Source organism: Chroicocephalus ridibundus, chromosome 16 (assembly GCF_963924245.1).
Source record: "Chroicocephalus ridibundus chromosome 16, bChrRid1.1, whole genome shotgun sequence".
Lineage (NCBI taxonomy): Eukaryota > Metazoa > Chordata > Aves > Charadriiformes > Laridae > Chroicocephalus > Chroicocephalus ridibundus.
In genome coordinates, this window is record NC_086299.1 from 2,983,355 (window position 1) to 3,002,260 (window position 18,906).

Consider the following 18,906-nt stretch of genomic DNA (forward strand, 5'->3'; position numbering starts at 1 on the left):
TACAATTATTTTTAATATTATGGCTATTTTGCTTCTCTGATAATTGTTCTGTTAACCTGTCTTTATCTCAACCCACAAGGGGTTTTTTGTCCCCCTTTCCTTTCCCCCTCCTTAAAATACCTCCTGGTGCCAGTTTCCAGGCGTGGTGTGGCAGAGGAGCACAGGGGGTGACAGCGCAATGCCGAACTGGGGCAGAAATGCGAGTTTCGAGCCCTAAAGCCTGTGCCATGTCCAGCATACTTGATAGCAAAGATGGAATAGTGCTGGGGAATGAATGGCAAGTTAATATTTGTATTTCTGTGGTCTCTGGCGTTATTACAGATATTATCATCACTATTTATGGAGCCGTATTGTATCTTTGACCCCTTTCCAGGGCTGTTTTACCCTGAGCCAGAGGATGACATCTTCGGCAGGCAGTTCTGCTGGGAAACGGTGCAAAATTGAAAACATGTTAAACTGACTTCACAGACAGCGCTGGGTTTCAGATATCCATCTTTCACATGTGTTTCACGAATCCTCTGCCGCGCGCTCCGCAGCCCGTGCTCCCGGGAGCCTGTTGACAGGGAAAGGCTCACGGCTGGCTTTAAAGCCACTTACAGACGGATCGCGGCGTTGGCTTCGCGCTGGGTGAGTTCTCGCCCCGGGCTCCTGGAGAGGGAGCCACAGTCCAGGCTCTGCCCGCTCCCCTGCACTGGGGCCGCCTGGTGCCTCATCCTACCTGGATGTCTCCTGAGGCCAGGCTCCGCGTACCCAGCACTGCGTTTGCCAAAGCTGGGCCCACACAGAGGATCAGCTAAGCGGAAAGAACACTTTTGGGTTGCGGCAGTGAGTCACCCCTGAAAGCTTTAATGGGAGCAGTCGTACAGGATCACAGAATGGTCAGGGTTGGACGGGCCCTCTGGAGATCACCCCGTCCCACCCCCGGCCAGAGCAGGGTCACCCACAGCAGGTGGCACAGGAACGCCTCCAGGCGGGGTTGGGATGTCTCCAGAGACGGAGACTCCCCCACCTCTCTGGGCAGCCTGTGCCAGGGCTCTGCCACCCCCACAGCAAAGAAGTTCCTCCTCGTGTTGAGATGGAACTTCCCATGTCCCAGTTTGTGCCCGTCACCTCTTGTCCTGTCACCGTGCACCACTGAAAAGAGCCTGGCCCTGTCCTCCTGACACCCACCCTTGAAGTATTTAAGTTTACGTTTTCCTACTGTAAGAAAAGTCTTAACTTTTAAAGTCCTGACAGGAAAATGGAGGCCTGAATGTATTGTATCCCAGAGCTCGCTCTATCGTTATAAAACATCTTTAAGTAGTTGCCTTTCTTCTCCAGCAACACTGAAAGGTGCCGTCTTCCCACCTCTAAGGCTTGGCAGATGCTTCGAAGTGAAAGCGTTGTCCCTCTTAGCTGCTCTTTTCTCTGACCTGAGGGATTTACGCGACTGCCGTGGCTTTGGAAGGGTTTAGCTGTGAAAAGCAGCTGCCTCGGTTTCTTCCAGAAGTACCGGCTTTTGGGCATGGCTTGTAGTGACTTTAGTCTTGATTTAACGATGAAATGTGTGCACGGTGTGGGCAGGGAAACCACCCAAACCTTATCCTACTTCGCTCGAGAAATCAGCATTAATAAATTGTGCTAGCCTCCTTCTTAAAACGTATTATTTTAACCATCTTCTCTCCGTGTGTTTGGCAGAATGTGGATTCTCTCTGCTCCCTTGGGCATGCGTGCGGGTTTGTGGCTCTGGTTGCCTGCTCGCGGTGCGGCGCTGGCCGTGGCGGGAGGTGAGCACCGGGAGACGCGCTCCCCCAGAGCGCCGGGGGCTCTCGGTGGCTCTCTGGGTTTCTGTCCTAGAAGTCTCACGGCGTTGCCAGGGCAGCACTGAAAGATCCGAGGTCTGTGGTGGTTTTAGCCAGCTGCTGGCTTTAAAATGATCCTGCCTTTTATTCCCTCCTCTGAGCGTGCTTCAGTGCAGCCAGTCGTCCCGTGCAATGACCGCGGGCACTCCTCGCTGCTTCCCCTTTTCTCTCAGCTGCTCGGGAGGGAGGATGGTACCCCGTGTGGGGGGGGGTCGGCACCCAGCAGGTGAGCGTCTCTTCTCCGTTCTGCCTGAGACAACAAAACACGAGGTGGGGGTGGGATGCTGCAGATCCTGTCCTCTTCTGCACCGCTCAAAGCAGAACCTGAACGCGCACAGCTTCCCCTCTCTCTGATTCCCAGGGCAGAATGTGGACTCTTGGCGGGCTCATTGCAACGCTCAGAGGAACGACTCCCACTTGTAAGTCCTCTACGTTTTTCGTTTTCATCCGAGCCCCCTCCTTACGCTCCGTTTTCGCCAAAGGCCAGCTCTGCCTAGAGCCGCCCCGGGGCAGCGGAGCAGGGATTAAATCTCTGTGGGATGTTTTTAGAGTTGCTGGGAAAGGGATTTTGGGTGGTGTGTACGGAGTTGGCCTTGGGTAGTGCAAAAGAGCTGCCTTTGGAGAAACAAACCCGACTCATTTCTGCTACTGTTCTGCGGCGTCTCCCCCTCCTCTCGCCGGGGCTGGGCACGGCTGGTGGGAGGGATTTCTGACTGTCAGCAAGAAAAGAAACAAGAGCATGTGAGGGAAAGGAGCCGGACCTGCGAAAGGCAGGAGGAAAGTTTCGTTACTCCCATGCGATGCGGGGAAGCTGCTCTTGCGTGCCCCGTCGCCGGAGGACGGTGGGGAGCTGCGGCAGGAGGATGGCTTCGGCTCCGCGGCTGGGGTGAGGAGCGCTCTGCCTGCCTTTGGAGAGGCCCGCTGGGAGGTGGGATTCCCGGTGTGCAGGAGAGCCCCCCTCCTCTTCCCGTCCCTTGCCGAGTGCTGGATTTTACATCGCCTGGCAAAGTGGCTCGCGGCTCCGCATCGGCTGAACCCACATGGGGCTTCACTGCTGGGCAGAACCCAGGGCTTGTGGGGTCTCCGGGCTTTGTCAAGAAGCAAATCCCAGAAGGAAAAGTCGCTTCGGTACATTTCGCCGCGAGCGAAGGAGCGTTAAGAAGCCAGGTTTGGTTTTGGGAAAAACCCAGTGACAATCTGCGCTGTAATAATCGTTTCCCCTGGTCTGAAGAAACTTGCTGAACTGAACCCATACGGGAGGAAGCACCCAGGAGTGACGAGTCTGCTCTCCCCCACGGGAATTCCTGTGTGCTCCGCAAGCATTGTCCTTTGCCAGAAAGTGAGACACTGGCAAGTTGGGAAGAGGCGGTAGCCGGGAGCGTCCTCCTCTGAGGAACGGGAAGGTGCAAGTGGCGCGTGGGACGGCGGTGAGATTTTCTGGGCGCCCCCGGGAAGCACCTGGGGGAGCGAGGAGCTGCTGCGATGGAGTTCCGTGCGGTGGCACTGTCATTCGTCCTCGCGTTGCGGGTGTCCTCTCTGGCTTCTGGCAGCAAACTGCAGCCCCATATGTAAGTAGCAAGAAAAGGGAACCCGAGGGTGTTTCTGGGGCAGGGAACTGTAAAGCAGAAGCTAAATACAGTATTTTAAAACCGAGGGTGAAGGGAGGAGCGGAGGGGAGGGAGGGCTGGTCTGTGTCTCTTTATCTGGTACCAGAGGTACATAAAGGTGAATAGAAATCTGAAAATCTGCGTAGTCTTTGCTTGTAGGAGCTAACTTGCTGTTTTTAACTGAAACGTTGCTGTTGTGTGAGCGCAAGAGGTGATTGTTGTGTAAATAGTTTGACCTTTCTTCACAGAACTGCTATTTTTATTGCAGTTCGTGTATCTCTTTTTTGTCTTTTATTGCACGTTTCTTTCCCCCTTTTGCTGTTACTGCAGCAGCACGTAGTCCGTTCTTTTTAATTAAATTTTACAGTTCCAGTTTGGTGTTAATTATTTGGCTTCTTTGGAAAACTTCCTTGCAAATTTGGTCCCCTGCCAGAAGATGATCTCTCGGTGCAGGGGGGTTGCTCTAATTCTTTTTGTAAATGAGCCCAGCGTGGCGTGGTGTGCTGCCTCCGCGCTGCTGGCCTGGCCTCTGGAGCTTCTGGGCTGAAAAGGGGTCCCTTTCAGCCGATAAAGGCTTGGCAAGAAGACGCCTCTTCTCCCTGCGTCAGGGGTTTTGTGCTCCTGCCTTGACAAGTGCTTGTAGGACTCCTTGGATGAGACGCGAGCGATGAGACGTGCCAAGGTGTCAGGGAAAAGAAAGCGCCAGCGCCTGGGAAGTGGCGTCGCTTCCCACGGGACGCTCCAGGCGCTGCCCCTCACGCACCCCACCGCTCCCCGGGGCGCGCAGGAGCCTCCCCGCGCTGTGATAAATCGCAGCGAGGCGGTTCCGCTGCCAGCCTTGTTCTTCTGGTCCCTCTCAGCCCGTTTCTCGGGGGCGCAGGCAGCCCGCGGCGAGGGGGAGATGCTCCAGGGAGATCCCGCTGGGCACCAGCTTCCAGCTCTCCCTACGGAGACACTCACAAAACCAACCGGCAGGATAAAGCGTTAGCGCTGGGGAGGGCTGTGCCGGTGCAGCGATGGGCGCGCAGCTCTGCGAGCCGAGGAGCCCGGCAGCGGCCACGCGTGGGGATGAGGAGGGGAGATGTCGGAGCAGAGCCGGAGGGGGAAGGCACCACGCCGGTAATCCCAAAGGCATGTGCTGCAACAGCGGGGGAATTGAAACGTCTTGGAGCTGCCAGATGCCAGCTGCAATCCTTGTGCTTCACCACGTCCACGTTATTTAGTTTAACTTCTTTTACGGAAAGTATTTTTGTGAAAACTCTTGGTCCCTTTTGAAGAATTGGAGGCGGCAGCAGCAGTCCCAAATAATAAATGGCTTATAACTTGTTAAGTCAGGGACAAATACTTCCCTCTTAGTTAAAACTACTGGCTCGCATTTGGTGAGAGAGAGTTAGGACTAGAAAGGGAACAAATTGGAAATGGTATTTTTCTTATTTTCTTGCTCACTGAATTATATATATTCACTTTATTTCCTGTAATTAGTCTTGCAGCCCTTAGCTGCGAACGAGTGAGAAAACGTCTAAGACAGCAAACTGAATTCTGATTTAAAGCAGTATTAATGACATGATGTATCATTTCTAGTGGCAGAATATATATTTTTTTCCCCAAACACTGCCAGAAGATGCAGATACTGGTGTTTGTAAGGATAACAGTCAGGAAAACAATCCCCTAGGCGCAAAGAGAGCGTGTGTATTCTTCGTTAGCTGAGAGTGGGCAGAACGGACAAACATAGGAATTATTGTGCTGCCGTTATCACGTCGGCTGCTGCCTCTTTTCTGATGCATCCTCTCTGTTTTAAGGCTAGAAAACTAGCCGTAAGGTGTCAGTGCAAAAGCAATCGCTGCATTTTTCAAGCGGGTGGTAGCGGGTCCCAGGACCTAGAGGTACGAATCATCCGCAGCTCCGGGATCCCCCCGGCGCCGCTGCCTCGCCGTGGCGTGAGCGCTGCAGCTCTGGGTCTCTGTCGCTGCGGCTGAGCCCCCTGCGGCTGCAGCTCGGGGGGGGACAAGGAGGGGGCTCCGCACGCGGCGGGTTCCCGTGGCCCCCACCCGCGTGTGTCGTCGCCGGGCGGCGGTTTTCCATCTCTGAACGTGGGTTTGCGGTGCTCACCGTGCGGTTCTCCCAGGTTTAACCGATCCGCGAGGCGTGGAGGCGGGTGCCACCCCCTCAGCACCCTCTCTGCGCCCCAGGGCACGCACCCCAAGAGTTATGGGGCGGGGGGATGGACGGGCTGTGCTTCACAACTGCTTGTGGTGGGCCGACCTGGGCAGATTTCTTTTCTTTGCACCGATTCGATGAAATGAGGAGGCGAATACTGCGTCCTGCGTAAGCTCTCCCCGCTCTTTCAGCAGGGAAATGAAGTTGCCCGTAACCGGCGCCCGGTGGAGCGGTGGGAGCCCTGCAGCCTTCCCTCGGCAGCCCGCAGACCCCCGCACACCCCATTTTCTCTGTTCCAGGCCAAACGTCTGTGCGGAGCAGGAGGTGGCCATCGTGGGACACCGGCAGCCGTGCGCCCAGGCATTCACCCGCACCCTCAAGGTCTGGAAGCAGGGCTGCGGGGGACGGCAGTGGTGCGCGGGCTACGAGCGGAGGTACGTCCTCTTCCTTCCTTGGCCTGCTCCTTGCGTGGCGGCGATGGGTTCTGCTCGCCAGCAGCGGTGGGGAAGCGAGCTCCTTGCTCGCTTTGCGGCTGCCCATCATGCCGGCGGTGTCCGGGCACAGCCCTGCGTGTGCCCGTCCTGCGCCCAGGCTGTGGTCCGGCACGGGAGACAGCCTCAACAACCGCTTGGTACCCTCTGAAGGGTCTTAGTGACCAGACAGCACGGCTGTGGCTGCCCTCGGTCCCCGGCGGCTCTGCAGGGAGCAGAGAGAAGCGCCCAGTGGTGGTACCCCACCTTCAGCGGGTCTGGCATGAAGGCACCAAAGCCATTGACACAGGGGTCGATGTAAATGGGCAGAGAGACATGTGGCTCCGAACCCACAAATTAGCTGTAAAGTTATTTTATTAGATACTTTTCTCTATCTAAATTCTCTGTCTAAATTCGCTAGATATTTACTTCTCTTAGAGGCAGCAGACCGTAAGAGATTTTGTAAACCCTAAGTGCACCTATGGGCTTCTGGCCCTGCCTGCCATCTTTGGGACACCGAGAGTTTTTTAAGCTGTTAAGGAATTCCCAAACAGAAGATTTTATATCTTTTATATATCTTTTTGTTCTAGAGAAGCTTTGTCGTTGTGGTTAGCTGTTCCCAGCCTTCTGGCAGCCTATTACAGCTGTTTCCTACCATCACAGCATGTTAACGGAGCGACTTAATCCCATCACGTGCGTTATTCCTGTGTCTTTAGATGCCTCAGCTTCAAAAATCTCGATGCCCCGGTAAAATTTTACAGGGCTGAAGGCAGTTGCTGAGCCCGAGGGAGGGTTATTGTGCACGGTCTGAAAAAAAAATCAGCAAAGGTGGGCGCTGTGCAAGTGCCGCTGCGGGAGGAGGGGAGGGTGCTGTGGTGGCACCGTGCTCAGGCCCAGCTCAGGGGGGCGGACGGCCCAGCGGGGCCTGGCTTGGACCGGCAGGAAAAGGGGTTTGGGGGTTCTCTGAGCGGAGAATTGATGTGCTCGTTCAGCTAATTGCAGTGTCCCTTCAGCCACTGACTGGTCTTACTGGGAGCTGGGAGACCAAGCACGGAGGAGGTGTAGGGAGAGGGCTGTGAACACGGGCAAGAGTGCAAATAACGCGCTTTTCTTACCCGCACAGCGGCCGAACTAGAGTGAGCCCCGTCCTCCGTCCCCCACCCGCTTCCCTGGCCTCACGAGGCGGTTACAAGCCTTGACAAAATAACCACGATAGCAGTAGTTTCAAAGAAGCATCTTGGACTAGAGACGGCTTTTAAGTCTTGGCTTTAGGAATTCCTCCTAACCTGTAATTGCCAGTAATTATCTTGGCGATGATATCTGTGTACTGGTAATAAAGGAGCAAACAGAGTCCGTCTTTTGACCGCGTTTTAAAGAGAGGACTTTGAAATGGTAGGTGCTCTGTCTGCTGCTACTTCAAAGGCTGGGAACTCTCCAGACCCAGCTGTCCCTTTAGGTCTTTAATGTGTATTTTTGACATTGTAAGTCAAGGAACTGAAATGAAAAAACTTTCTGTCGTGCTTCATTATAAACATCAGCACAGGCTGGTGCTAAAACTCTGTCCCTGATGAAAACACGGAGGTGAAGCCTAGAGGTGCTGTGAGGGATTTCCCCCAGGGAGTTTTAAAAGCAAGTGCAGGAAAAGGACTGTCACAAAACTTTCCTCAGACAAGATTTTTGTCCCGTATCCCCTCCCTCTAAACTCCTTTCGGGAGTTCCCATCGCAGCAAGCTTATTCCAATAGCTGGAGGATCTCCTGCCAAGCTCCCTTGTGCTGGGCAATGGAGGGCGGCGGAGCGCGCGGTGTCGGCGTTCCCAGGGATGCCGCGCAGCCTCCGGCTCACCCACTGGACCGGCTCCAGTTGGACCCGGCTCCGGCCGCACGGGGCTCAGGAAGCAAATTAACGGCTCCAGGAGCTGACACACACAGGGCCGGCCTGAAACTGGCCTCGGCGCCTTTGAGTTCATGGCCACGACCGGGAAAATCCAGCATCTGCTCTCCCGTCCCCGGAGCAGCGCTGGGTGCAGCCCACCCGCCTGGCGAGGAGCCGCTGTCTGCGGGGTTCATCGTCCTTAGCTAATTTTCCTAAAATTCCCGGGCACGCTCGGGCTGCTGCAGATGCTGCTGCGGTCCCAGCACTTTGCCTGGGCTCTGAGTGCCGCTGCCAGCGTGGATGCGGCTTTCGGCCGGAGCAGAGCCCGCGGCAGGACAGGGATAAAGGGGCAGTGGAGAGGGCAGTCGTCTGCCGAGTTTGTGCGTTCCAAAACCGGTAGCATTTGTTTTTATAAGGCTTGTGTCTATGCCAAGAATACTGAATTGTAATGCTTCCTAAAAATTGGAACAAACCTTGCTCTGTTCCCCCGGGACTCGGGCCGTGCCCGCTCCCGGAGGCAGCGTCGGCTCCTCGGCGGATGAGCTGAGCATCCTCTGGGATGCTGCCCCTCGTTCCCGGGAGGGGGAAGGTTTGGCTACGGGCTGTGTCCCTTTCCCGAATTAGGTAGCAACAGAAGGTGGCTTTGCTCAGCCTCAGCCACGAAACTTGTAGGAATGACGGCGCTCTCCCAGAGGGGCTGGAAGCGGATTTTCCAGCAGCAGGACACAGCAGGATTTTTAAGCCTGGGTTCCATTAGTTCTGGCTCATTCAACATTTTCTGTGCCAGGGACTCCTTAAAACACAAAAGAAAACAGAAACACTGAAGATAAAGTATCTCCTCTGTGGTTCTTTCCAGTCTGCAGCATCCAGATATCCACAGGCAACTGGGGCTGTCAAAATATTTGCATCTCCTTGAGAACCCCCTTGGGCCGACTTGGGCATCTGAAGTGTCCGATGGAACCCAGCGAGGCCGGTGGAGACGGGGCATTGCGGGTGCTGCGGGGGGCAGGGAGGAGGCCGGGATTAGTCCCGAGCTGTCCTACCGAGCTATTTCTCGGAATACCTTTCCCTCCTCGTTTCGGAGCCTGGGCAGGGCGGGTGGAGGAGGCTGCTTGCCGCCGTGCAGTCTTTCTCCTTTTGGGTGAAAAGGACGGTGTTTTCCAGATCAGCCCACGCAGCGAATTCTTGTTAGCACCACCCCGCACCCACCGTGTCCGCTTGTACCCGGCACCGCGGGAGAGCCGGGGCTGGGCGATGGCCCTCGGTACCGAGAGCATCCGGATGGACCTGAGCCTGATTGCTCGCCCTGCTGCTGCCTGAGCGGCTGCAAATTGCTTTCTCAGCTGCTTCTGGAACGTGACTATTTCCTTCATAATTTGTTAACAGCTCGCACAAAAAAAATAATCAGTATCTGCTTTTATTTTTCTCAGCTGTGCTTCCATATGCCGGCTGGCACAGGAGAGTAGCCGAAGGTTTCCTTCAGAGGAATCAATGGTTCACCATTATTTAGGGTTTTTTGTAGAAACATTCAGACAAAATCAAACAACTAGACCGAGTTAGGGTAAATATTTTCAGTGGACTTGCACAACACATCTGCTGTGCCAAATATTTGTTGTTGTTTGTCTGATTTGCTTTGGTGGAGTAGTTTCATGTTCTGCCAAAGGAGCTTTTTAAAAATCGGCTTCAAAAGTTTTATCTGTGTTTCAATTTTCACGTACACACAGCATCAAATTTCCGGGGGAAAAAAGTGTCACTTGTATTTATTTATGCTTCAGATCAATCCCCGCTTTACTGCCCCGACGCCTACCCTGGAAGGGGCGTTATGAGGACCTGGACACTCCAGTGTCTCGTGTGCCTGATTAAAGTAAATTAAGAAGTATTTTCTTAGCATCAGCGATCATTGCTAGACCAGGTGGAAAAAAAAAAAGTCAGCAACTTTGAAAACTGAATTCCTCATTTTATTTACATCCCCAGTTAGAGTTACAACTTCCCTTCTTCCCAGTTTCCTCCTCCTGCGGGAATTAACGTTGTCTGGGTGGTACCTTGTTTTTTACGTTTCAGAACTGCGTATTACACGGGCTACAGGCAGGTGTACAAGGTGACGCACCAGACCACGTACCGGTGCTGCCCGGGGTGGTCCCGGCTGGAGGGCGATGCCGGCTGCCTCTACCGTAAGTACCGCGCGCTTCGGGTGAGATTCTTCTTTTCCTACTGTCACTGCGGGGGCTTTGGCCGAGGGTGCTCATTTGGAGTCCTGCGCCTGCAGCCAAAGCGATAAACTTTGAAAAGTTTATGCCTGTAAAAAGAACTGAGGGTTTTGGTTTTTTTATTATTTCTATTTATCTTAGCGGTGTGTCAGACGGATTTTTCTCTGGCTTCCCAGCAAGCGCTGTTTGTTGTTTTCCGTTTTTGGAGAATTTCCTTGTCGCAGCATGAAAGGGCTTTCAGAGTCACGTTCATTTATCCAGTTGCCAAATGCTACTAGACACTTAAAATCAAGCCCAAACCTGGTGTTTCAAATGATGCCATTGGCAGAAGCTCCGGAAAGCTGTAATCCAGGCCCTGAGTGGACTTTTCATTATAAAACCCCATAATTGCTGCGTGTGATTGAACGGGCACGGTGATGGCTAATTTGCCGTCTCGTTGCTCTTACTCAGCGTTCGTGAGAGCTGCTTCCTTGGAAGAGGCGGCCTTTGACTAATTGCGCACGGGCTGAGAAATTGGCCTTGGGTGCCGGGCTGCAGAAGGCCGCGGGGTTTGGCTGGCAGCGTGTGGCCGCTCTTTGGAGCGTGTTCCTCGCTGCTGAGAGCGGGGCTTGGTCATAGAATCCCAGAATCCCAGACTGGTTCGGGTTGGAAGGGACCTCAAAGCCCACCCAGTGGCACCCCCTGCCCTGGGCAGGGACACCTCCCACCAGCCCAGGTTGCTCCAAGCCCCGGACAACCTGGCCTTGAACTCATCAATGCACGTAAAGGGATGCAGCTCCTCAGCTACTTGGGAAAGATGCGTGTGTGTCGTGTACTAGATCTGTTGTTTTTAAGACTGGCTGAGCTCGAGAGAGCCCTGCCAGAGACCGCCGAGTGCTCCCCTTCGCCCGCCCCCTCCGAAGCCAAATGTGAGCGGGTGGGTTCAGGACTGGTGGGACCCAGCAAGGGCCGTCGCAGCATCAGCCTCAGAGCTGAACGCAAGCTGCCAGCCTGGGTGAGGTGATGGCACTCACGAGGTCTGAAGCAGAGACCCAGAACTTGAGGCTTTAGGGTTCTGTGGCTCTCCTTCCTCCTCTTCTGTGTTTGCTCTGGGGTAATTCTCTGCACAACAGGCACGGAAGTATCTACTTCCCAGCTGTGCGGGGAGGCTCCAGTATGTATTCAGATTTGCACGTGAGTCGGGCAAGGGATGTGCAAACAGTAGTGTATGAGATGATTTTATGCTATTATTGCAGAAGACAGAGGCAGCGTTATCCTCATGGGCCCCATGTTCCGCCTCCCCCTCCAGGCAGATGCTGCGTAGCTCCCGGCTCCTTCCCCTAAACACTGCGGCCACATCCAGCTGGGGAAATATTTAACTTTAAACTTTGCTTTTGAGACGTTGAGAGCAAAGTAAAATCTTCCCTTGAATAATGCAGAGGTTTATCTGAGCATACGTTTAGAAATAAATGTCACCACCAAGGCAGAATCACACACGCTCCCTGCGATCCATTATTAATTCTCTGCCTCGTTGCGTGGTGGAGCTCTGATCCTTTCCGAATTAGACTTTGGAGGTGCACTCCTACCCTGGGTGTAGAAAAGCAGCTTTCGTGTTAAGTGATAAGGCAGGCGAACCACCAAAGCATTTGGGATCTGACCTGCCTTGCCGTCAAGGGAATGAAAGCCAGCCGTGTCCCAGCCCGTTGCAAAGGCCACGGTGATTGTAATCGACCTACAGTATAGGAAAATGTCTCCCACAGCTAGTCAGCTTTTGTTCCGCAGAGGCTGCGTATACCTTCCCTGCGCTTTGATGCTTGAAGCAAAGGTTAAAAAAAAAAAAAAGAAAAAAAAAAGAAAGAAAAAAGATGTGTCTAGCAACCAGTCTTTATTCTCCCTATACAAAAGCCTGGAACACAGGAGAGCAACCCCACTGTGCCAGAGGAAACTCCGTGGCTGCCTCGTAACCCGCTGTCAGCGAGCAGATAATAACCTCAGATGAACTCAGAAAAGCGGGTCCTATAATTATTTTTCCTGCCGAGGAAGTGAGTAATTCCATCCAGGAAGGAAGCAGAGAAAAGGGAATAGAGCCGCGCAGGGCGCGCTCTTACTCCTCATCCTCACCGGGACCGGCGCAGGGGCTGGGCGATGCTCGTCACCGGGCTGCTCGCCGCAGGGTTCCTCTCCGTAAAAAAGAGAGGAAAGCCCAGCTCTTTTGGAGACAAAATACTTTGCCTCTCCCCATTAATTTCAAACTTGCTGCCAACGGGACGGGCAAGCCGCTGGTGTTTGTTTTCTTGCCATGCGTCCGGCAGTAGTTCCTGTTGCTCTCTTTTGAATGGGTCTTGTTTACATGTTTGCGAATTGTCCCCAAGAGTAGGAAAGCCGGTCGATGTTTTGCAGCTGGAGTATAAGCTGAAGAACAGGTTACGAAGTCCTTGCTTGTCCCTTCCTTCCATCCGTTAACCTTTGCAAATCGGGGCCAGAAACGAGCCCTGTGCCCCGGCTCAGCGCCGGTTCCACGGCACGTCCCCTCCCAGCCCCGCTGGCTCCCGGCAGCTCACCCCGCTCCCCAGCACCCAGAGCATCGTCCGTAATACTCCCCTGACAGGCAGCTTGTCTGCTTTTGTCTCTTTTTAACAGCTCCAAGGGACAGGCGGCCCTGGCGCGCTCTGCAAAAGCACAATGACACCAGCTCCAGAAATTCAGCAGAAATCGCTGCCGAGGTGTCGGTGGGGGTTTGAGGGGGGGTGGGCAATTTGGATGAGAGATACGCGCTGCTCCAGGGGGGTGACGGCTGGCTTAGAACCACTTCACTAGGAATTCTGGCATGGCCGGAGGGAGACACTAGAACGTAAGAGCATCCCCGCTGTGGCAGCGTGGGGCTGGTGGTTATGGCAGAGAGGGTTCAGTTCCCGGAGTCGGAGGGAACTGATCGTACCTGGCATAAGCGCGCAAGGAAGCGTGCGTTGGATTCGCAGGCGCCTTTCTGGAGTTCGCGTTCTAACAAACACCTGTATTTATTTCGACAGTTAAGTCTTTTTAATACTCTTGTGATGCTGAGAATATAAACGTTCCACCTTCTGTGTTACGCATTCACGGGGAGAAGAGGGCGTAGGAAGGACCGGTGGGGGAAAAGAGCCAGTAAATAGCAGGGAGGTGCTGAGGCAGGGACGCAGAGCCAGGGCGTCGCGGTTGGTAGCGGAGCCTCTGCTTTGTGCGCAGCCACGGCGGGTCAGCCTGCCTTCGCCGGCGCAGCCCTGCTGAAGGCAAGGAAGCTCTGCCAAAATACGTCAACGGGATTTGTGGCCCTTCCTGTCTGTCTTCAGAGATCATCGATGGGGTGCCAGGAGAACAGGGGTGGGGAAGGCCGTCGCTGCTGACAGTTTACTTTGAGCTGTTGGACACCGTGGGGTGGAATCACTCCGGTAAGGACAGCTGACCTTGCTTTCCTTGGAGGGTGGCATCTCTTCGCCGCAGTGCTCCCTGCTCCAAATGCTGGACCGCTCATGGCTTTGCCTTAAAAATACAAAAAGCCCCAACCCACGTGATGTTTTATTAGGGGAAATTTTCACCACTGCAGACTTGTGTGTAGCCGGCCAAGGCCTGCTGCTTTCTTCTTGCTTGAACGTGACGTGCCGCCCGACGTTTGTCGGGAATGTTGAATAGCGGTGTGAAGTGGGAGGCCCCAGCACGTTGTGGGTACCAGTTAGTCGAGCTGTTTGGGCTCTCGGAGCCTGGAAGAAGAGAGCTTGCCCCGTCTCAGCCGCTGTGACAACTGGCCTCATTGTTTGCCGCGGTTGGTGGCTGGCTGTAGCAAAAAAAAAAAAAGGGGGTGTGCTCCTGTTCCCCACATGCACTTTTGTGTTTCTATAAGCACTTACAGGTGAGAAAAGGGCCCATACGGGGCTGCGAGGACAGTACGCGGTGACTCGGAGCGCGTGGGCTCTGCTGGGAGCAAGGAGCTTGGAGAGAGATGGAAAGTTTCACAGAAACACCCTGTAAAACGGCGCTGAAGCCAAGTGGTCTGAAGACTAATGGCTCCACAGAGAGCTCGCGAGTCTGAAAGAATATTTGATTTCTTTGTTCCTCTCCTCCCGTGCCATTTGAACGGGTGGCAGCTGGGCTTGCTCACGACACCCCGGCGCTGTCAGATCGCACCTTGTAAAGGCGCTGCCCGGCGCCCTCGCAGCGTCCCTGCCTTTTGTCCCGTCTCTTCTGCTGGGAGCAGAAGTGTGAGGGCTTGTTGCGGTGCCGTCGCCCTCCGCCTCGGAGCTTTCATCCGCTCAGTCCCGTTAGGGAAGGAAAAAAGGTCAGAAGTCAAGACACCCTTCGCATTTTTAGCATGGCATCAGGTTCTTTCCCTGCCTGGTTACTGATAGATTGACTTTCAGACTAAGCTTCTCAGTTTCAAGTGGCCTCTGAGATGCTACTTAAATTCCACACGGGTTCAATAACACGGTTAAAGCCCTTGCTGATTAGGACAAGGGGCCTGCACGTCTGGTAATCCCCGTGATCTCTACTTTCAGCTCGAGATGTTGAAAAGCCGAGTCCCACCAAGTCTATAGCTCTTGGTCTGCATGGAGGAGCTGGAGTTCAGCCGCAGACACCGTGTCTGTGTTCCTGGGCCGGCCCCTGCCACGCTCAGAAAAGGCACGATGAGGCAGAAAGGCACCAAGGAGAGCAATAAATATGGACGAGGATGGCGAGGAGGCCGTTACTGGAAGATTTAGTACGTGGTGACCTTGTCACGGTTGCGATGTTGCCTGTGAGCTATGCAGGGGGTGGCGGTGCCAGCTCTGCCCTGTGGAAAACACGGGCTCCTTGCTCAGGCTGGAAGGGCAGCGAGGACGGGAGACCTGGGGCTGCAGCTGGGGAGGGAGCCCGGCTCTGCTGGAGCCGGGTGGAAGGAACCGAGCTGATTGTTACTGAGCTGGAGCAAGGGCATGGCACAGCCTGGGCGAGCAGAGCCCGGCCAAGGAGTCGTCTGGCCAGCTCTGGCCGTCGAGCAGCCGTGTGGCCAGACAGCTCGGTTTGCTGCTCGGAGACTTCCATGGAGCTGCCGGAGGAGTTCAGTCTAAAGCTTCAGTCACTGTCCCTCGTTATCTTTATCTTGAGTTTTCATCCAGCCCTCGTTAGGATCACGCTTTGCTCTGGTTTTTAGCTCAGGTAGAGGCAGTGCGAGAGTTACTGTTCGTTTGGTGAGGAGGTGGGAGGAAGCATCAGAGTCTGAGACATGACGAAAACCCCTCTGAGCATCCCCAAGGACTGAGCACAAAGCAGCTGAATCTTAATCGCCTCGTTGAAAGAGAAATTGTTATTAGCCACAAATGGCCTATTAAAAGGCTCCAGAGCGAGTTACCCCGCACTGAACCGCGTTTCTATCCCGCCAGCTCTGCTTAGCTTTAGCATATCGCCCGGCCAGCGGGGCACGAGCGTGGCGGGGCCGGCTGCCATCACCGGGATCGGCTGCTGTCCTGGCTCTGCAGGCTCGGCTGAGCCCGGCGGCTCCATCGCCCCGGAGCCTGGCGGCTCCATCGCCCTGGGTCCCAGCCCGCAGGCAGGGTGCACGGCCAGGCAGGGGCTGGGGGAGCAGCTCCGTTATGTACGTGATACAGGTTGGAAGGCTTGGCAGGAAATGTGTTTAGTTAACAATTTAATTTCCCTATTAGGCTGGCTTTCCTTTGCACATCACCTCTTGGCTCCTGGAGGCTCATTGTTTTGTCAGCTGAAAGGCTTTGACTGAACTTCTGAACCTTTCGCCTGGGATCGAGCCTGGTACTGGTTAAACTTCCAACGCGCGCTCCCCTGGGAGACCGTCTTTGTCCGTGGCAGAAATTGCTGTACTTGGGTGAGCCCGTAGGCTGCAGTTCTCCATCGCTCCTCTTAAAATCAGTGTCTTGTCTCTGACTTCCCCAGAATCCTGCCTTGCTAAACCCTCGCAAAAGCTCTTGTCCAGCCTCTCAAACAGAAGGCGACGATGCTTTCCGTAATTTATCCTTTCTTTCCCGTTTCCCAGAGCAGTGTCGCTACCCTTTTCCCGAATTTCCATCGCATTGAATTATGTCGCTCTGAATTAGGAGCGGGTTTGCAGAAGGCTTGGGAAGCGCAGGGGAGGGAGACCCGCTGGCCCCTCAGCCCCACTGGGCTGGGAAGTAGGTTATTATGGTTTCCACTCTGTATGTGCCAGCCCGGAGCACAGAGCAGGGAATTGTCCGGGTCATTCAGGAAATCTGGGACACGGCCAAGAACAACACCCGTATCTTCTAATCCCTGATTTGTGTCGCTGCAATTGCTTCTAATATTTTCCATTGTTGTGCTTTGGGTCTCGCTGCACCGAGGGCTGAGCGCGGCTGGCAAACAGGGCGTCGTGCAGCCGGGCCGAGCCTTACCGGGACCATGCCTAAAGGCCGGTTTTTAGGTGATTCAGGCGAAAGATTTGGGGAAAACCAAACCGCCTTATTATGCAATTTGGCCACTTGGTCAATTCTATGTAATGGAGTCCTGAAGGAGTGGGGGAAAGCAGCAGACAGCCCTTCTGGCAAGACCAGAGCTAGCCAAAACTTACGGCTGGAAAATGTTGGCCGTCCCTGGGGGTGGGGAGTTGCGGTGAAAGGCAGTTGTGGGGGGCTGCTCCTGCCTGGCCACGCCGGGGAGTGTTGGCGATCCCGGGCATCGCACGGCGCCGCTCAGCCCGGCGGGATGCTGGCGATGATGGAGTTTCCCAAATTCCAGTGTTCCACACCGGCGGGCCAGCACGGGATTGATACGGGATCGCTGTGCTCCCCAAGGACGTGTGGCTATCAGAGTGGCTAAAACATTAGATGAGAAGGTAACTGGATTTCTGAAACAACATTTCATCGCTGTTTCATTAGTTTGGGTAGATGAGCATTTGGACCTCAATGCTACCTTTGTATTAATAAGTAATCTTTTTTTTGGAGGGGAGATTTGAAAAATCATCAGATCCTTAAAAGAGCCAACACTGGGGCTTTAAGTGTTTCAGCTCTGGTGCACCTCAGGTGCAAAGTCTGGGGAGTTCGGCTGTCGGTGGGGATGAGACTTGGAAGGAGCTGAGGTTCTCGCTCGGGCTGGCGAGCGGAGCCGGCTCGGCTGGAGGGAGCTGCCGTGTCCCACAGCCCGGCCTGATCCCGGGGCTCCCACCCGTGTGCTGGAAAAGCAGCGATAGAGCAAACGTCCGTGAAGTAGGTGCATGGCTTTGGCTAGTAAGAGCGTGTGTTTTGCTAGCAAACACGCAACTTTGTAGAACGTCATTTTCACCTAAACCTTCACAGAACCTTCTTAAACACCGCGGAGCAGGCGGCAGGCGTTGTGTGAGGCAGTATCAGGATTTAGCAGAGAGGGGAAATTAGGAACTCGGTTGTGTTTCTGTAGGAAAAACCGGAGCCAATACTTGATATATGGAGGGTTCAAGAGTAGGAGGAGAATAGTGGGAAGGCTGGTTGTTAGACTTCCCCGTAGAGCAGGTTGTAAGCGATTGCATTATGATGAGGGTTGGGTAAACCCCTGACGATGCGGTGCCCCGCGGCTTGACCCGGGCATTTGGCTTTCCCCGAGCCCCAAAACAAAGTGCCGATCTGTGTCTCTCCAAACTGGGGTCGGGAGGCAGAGTATTCCAACAGCTTCACGCCAGCAGCCCCCGAGCTTTGTGCAGCTGATGAAACCCTGGAGTTCTGGGGACACGAGCTTTGGGTTTCTTTCGCGCAGGTAGAACCTGCTCTTCCCGCCTCTGATTTTGTGCGTATGTCTTAAAGATCCAAATTATCATTGAAAATGCATTGGTAACGTTGCAAATGTATCTTTTCGTGTGCACAAAATGTCCTGCCAATGTGCCCACAAAATGCAAACACTTCCTTGCACTGTTTCCATCTGCGATTCTTTTTTTTTTTTTTCTGAATGCACAATTGGTGTTTTGGAATAGGCACGGAGTGCTTTGTGCCAAGTATTTGGAGCCATTTTTGCAGTCTGCGCGGGGTGCCTTTCCTCCCCTGTTATAATGACACGAAATGAAATGTGTAATCACAGACCTGCTTTTTCTGTTACTAATTAGTTACAGCTCTGGCTGGAACAGGAAGAGAAAGCAGGGGGCTCCCAGCTCGCAAAGAGGAGGGACAAGCTCCAGACAGGGTGCGCGGGGAAGCCTTCATCCAGTGAGCGCTCCTAGAATTGTTTTCAGGTGGTCCCGTACCAGAGGTGGGTTTGTAATTTAATCCCAGGCTGTGTATTGTTTGGTAACTGCAAAGGGGCCGTTTCGTCGCTGGCCTTGAGGAGGGTCCGGAGCCCCCTGGTTGGGGGATTCTCCACCGCCCCGTGCCCAGGATCCCCACCGGCCGGTGCCACCGTTGTCTCCTGGGGGGCTTCGCTGAACCTGCTGGAGTGGCTGATGGCCACTTCCCAGGCTGTACCTGCTGGAGATGTATTTAATTCTCCAGCTTTTTCCTTAAGGCGGTCAAGACGTGCAGACCCAACAGCCTTGCAGCTTTAGAGAAGTAAAAATGGCTTTTCCAGGAGTTTTTACGTATTCGTTCATTTATTCGTTCATTTAGTCTGTCTGCACTGGTGAGCCCAGGTGATGTTAGCGCAGGAGATGCTGCTGCGCTGTTTGCCCAGGCCGTGTGAGGAGTTGCAGACACGTCGTGAGAGCGGCCGGGGGCACGCGGGACGGTGCAGTCGGGCTGAAATGTCACTTTCTCTTTACAAAGTGAAATCCTTGAAAACGTTCTTTACCCTGCCCCGTGCGGTCCCCTGGTTAAAAG

At 54.2% G+C, this 18,906-nt stretch overlaps 1 protein-coding gene across 1 annotated transcript in view; it reads left to right on the forward strand.

The window, feature by feature from the left end:
* Positions 1 to 2,506: 2,506 nt before the first annotated feature.
* Positions 2,507 to 18,906, forward strand: part of MEGF6 (multiple EGF like domains 6) — a 109,020-nt gene continuing 92,620 nt past the window's right edge. Inside the window, exons 1-3 of the mRNA XM_063353753.1 lie at positions 2,507 to 3,409; positions 5,905 to 6,039; positions 10,011 to 10,120. Coding sequence (XP_063209823.1) covers positions 3,324 to 3,409; positions 5,905 to 6,039; positions 10,011 to 10,120 — 331 coding nt within the window. The 5' untranslated portion in view covers positions 2,507 to 3,323. The remainder of the gene's footprint in view (positions 3,410 to 5,904; positions 6,040 to 10,010; positions 10,121 to 18,906) is intronic.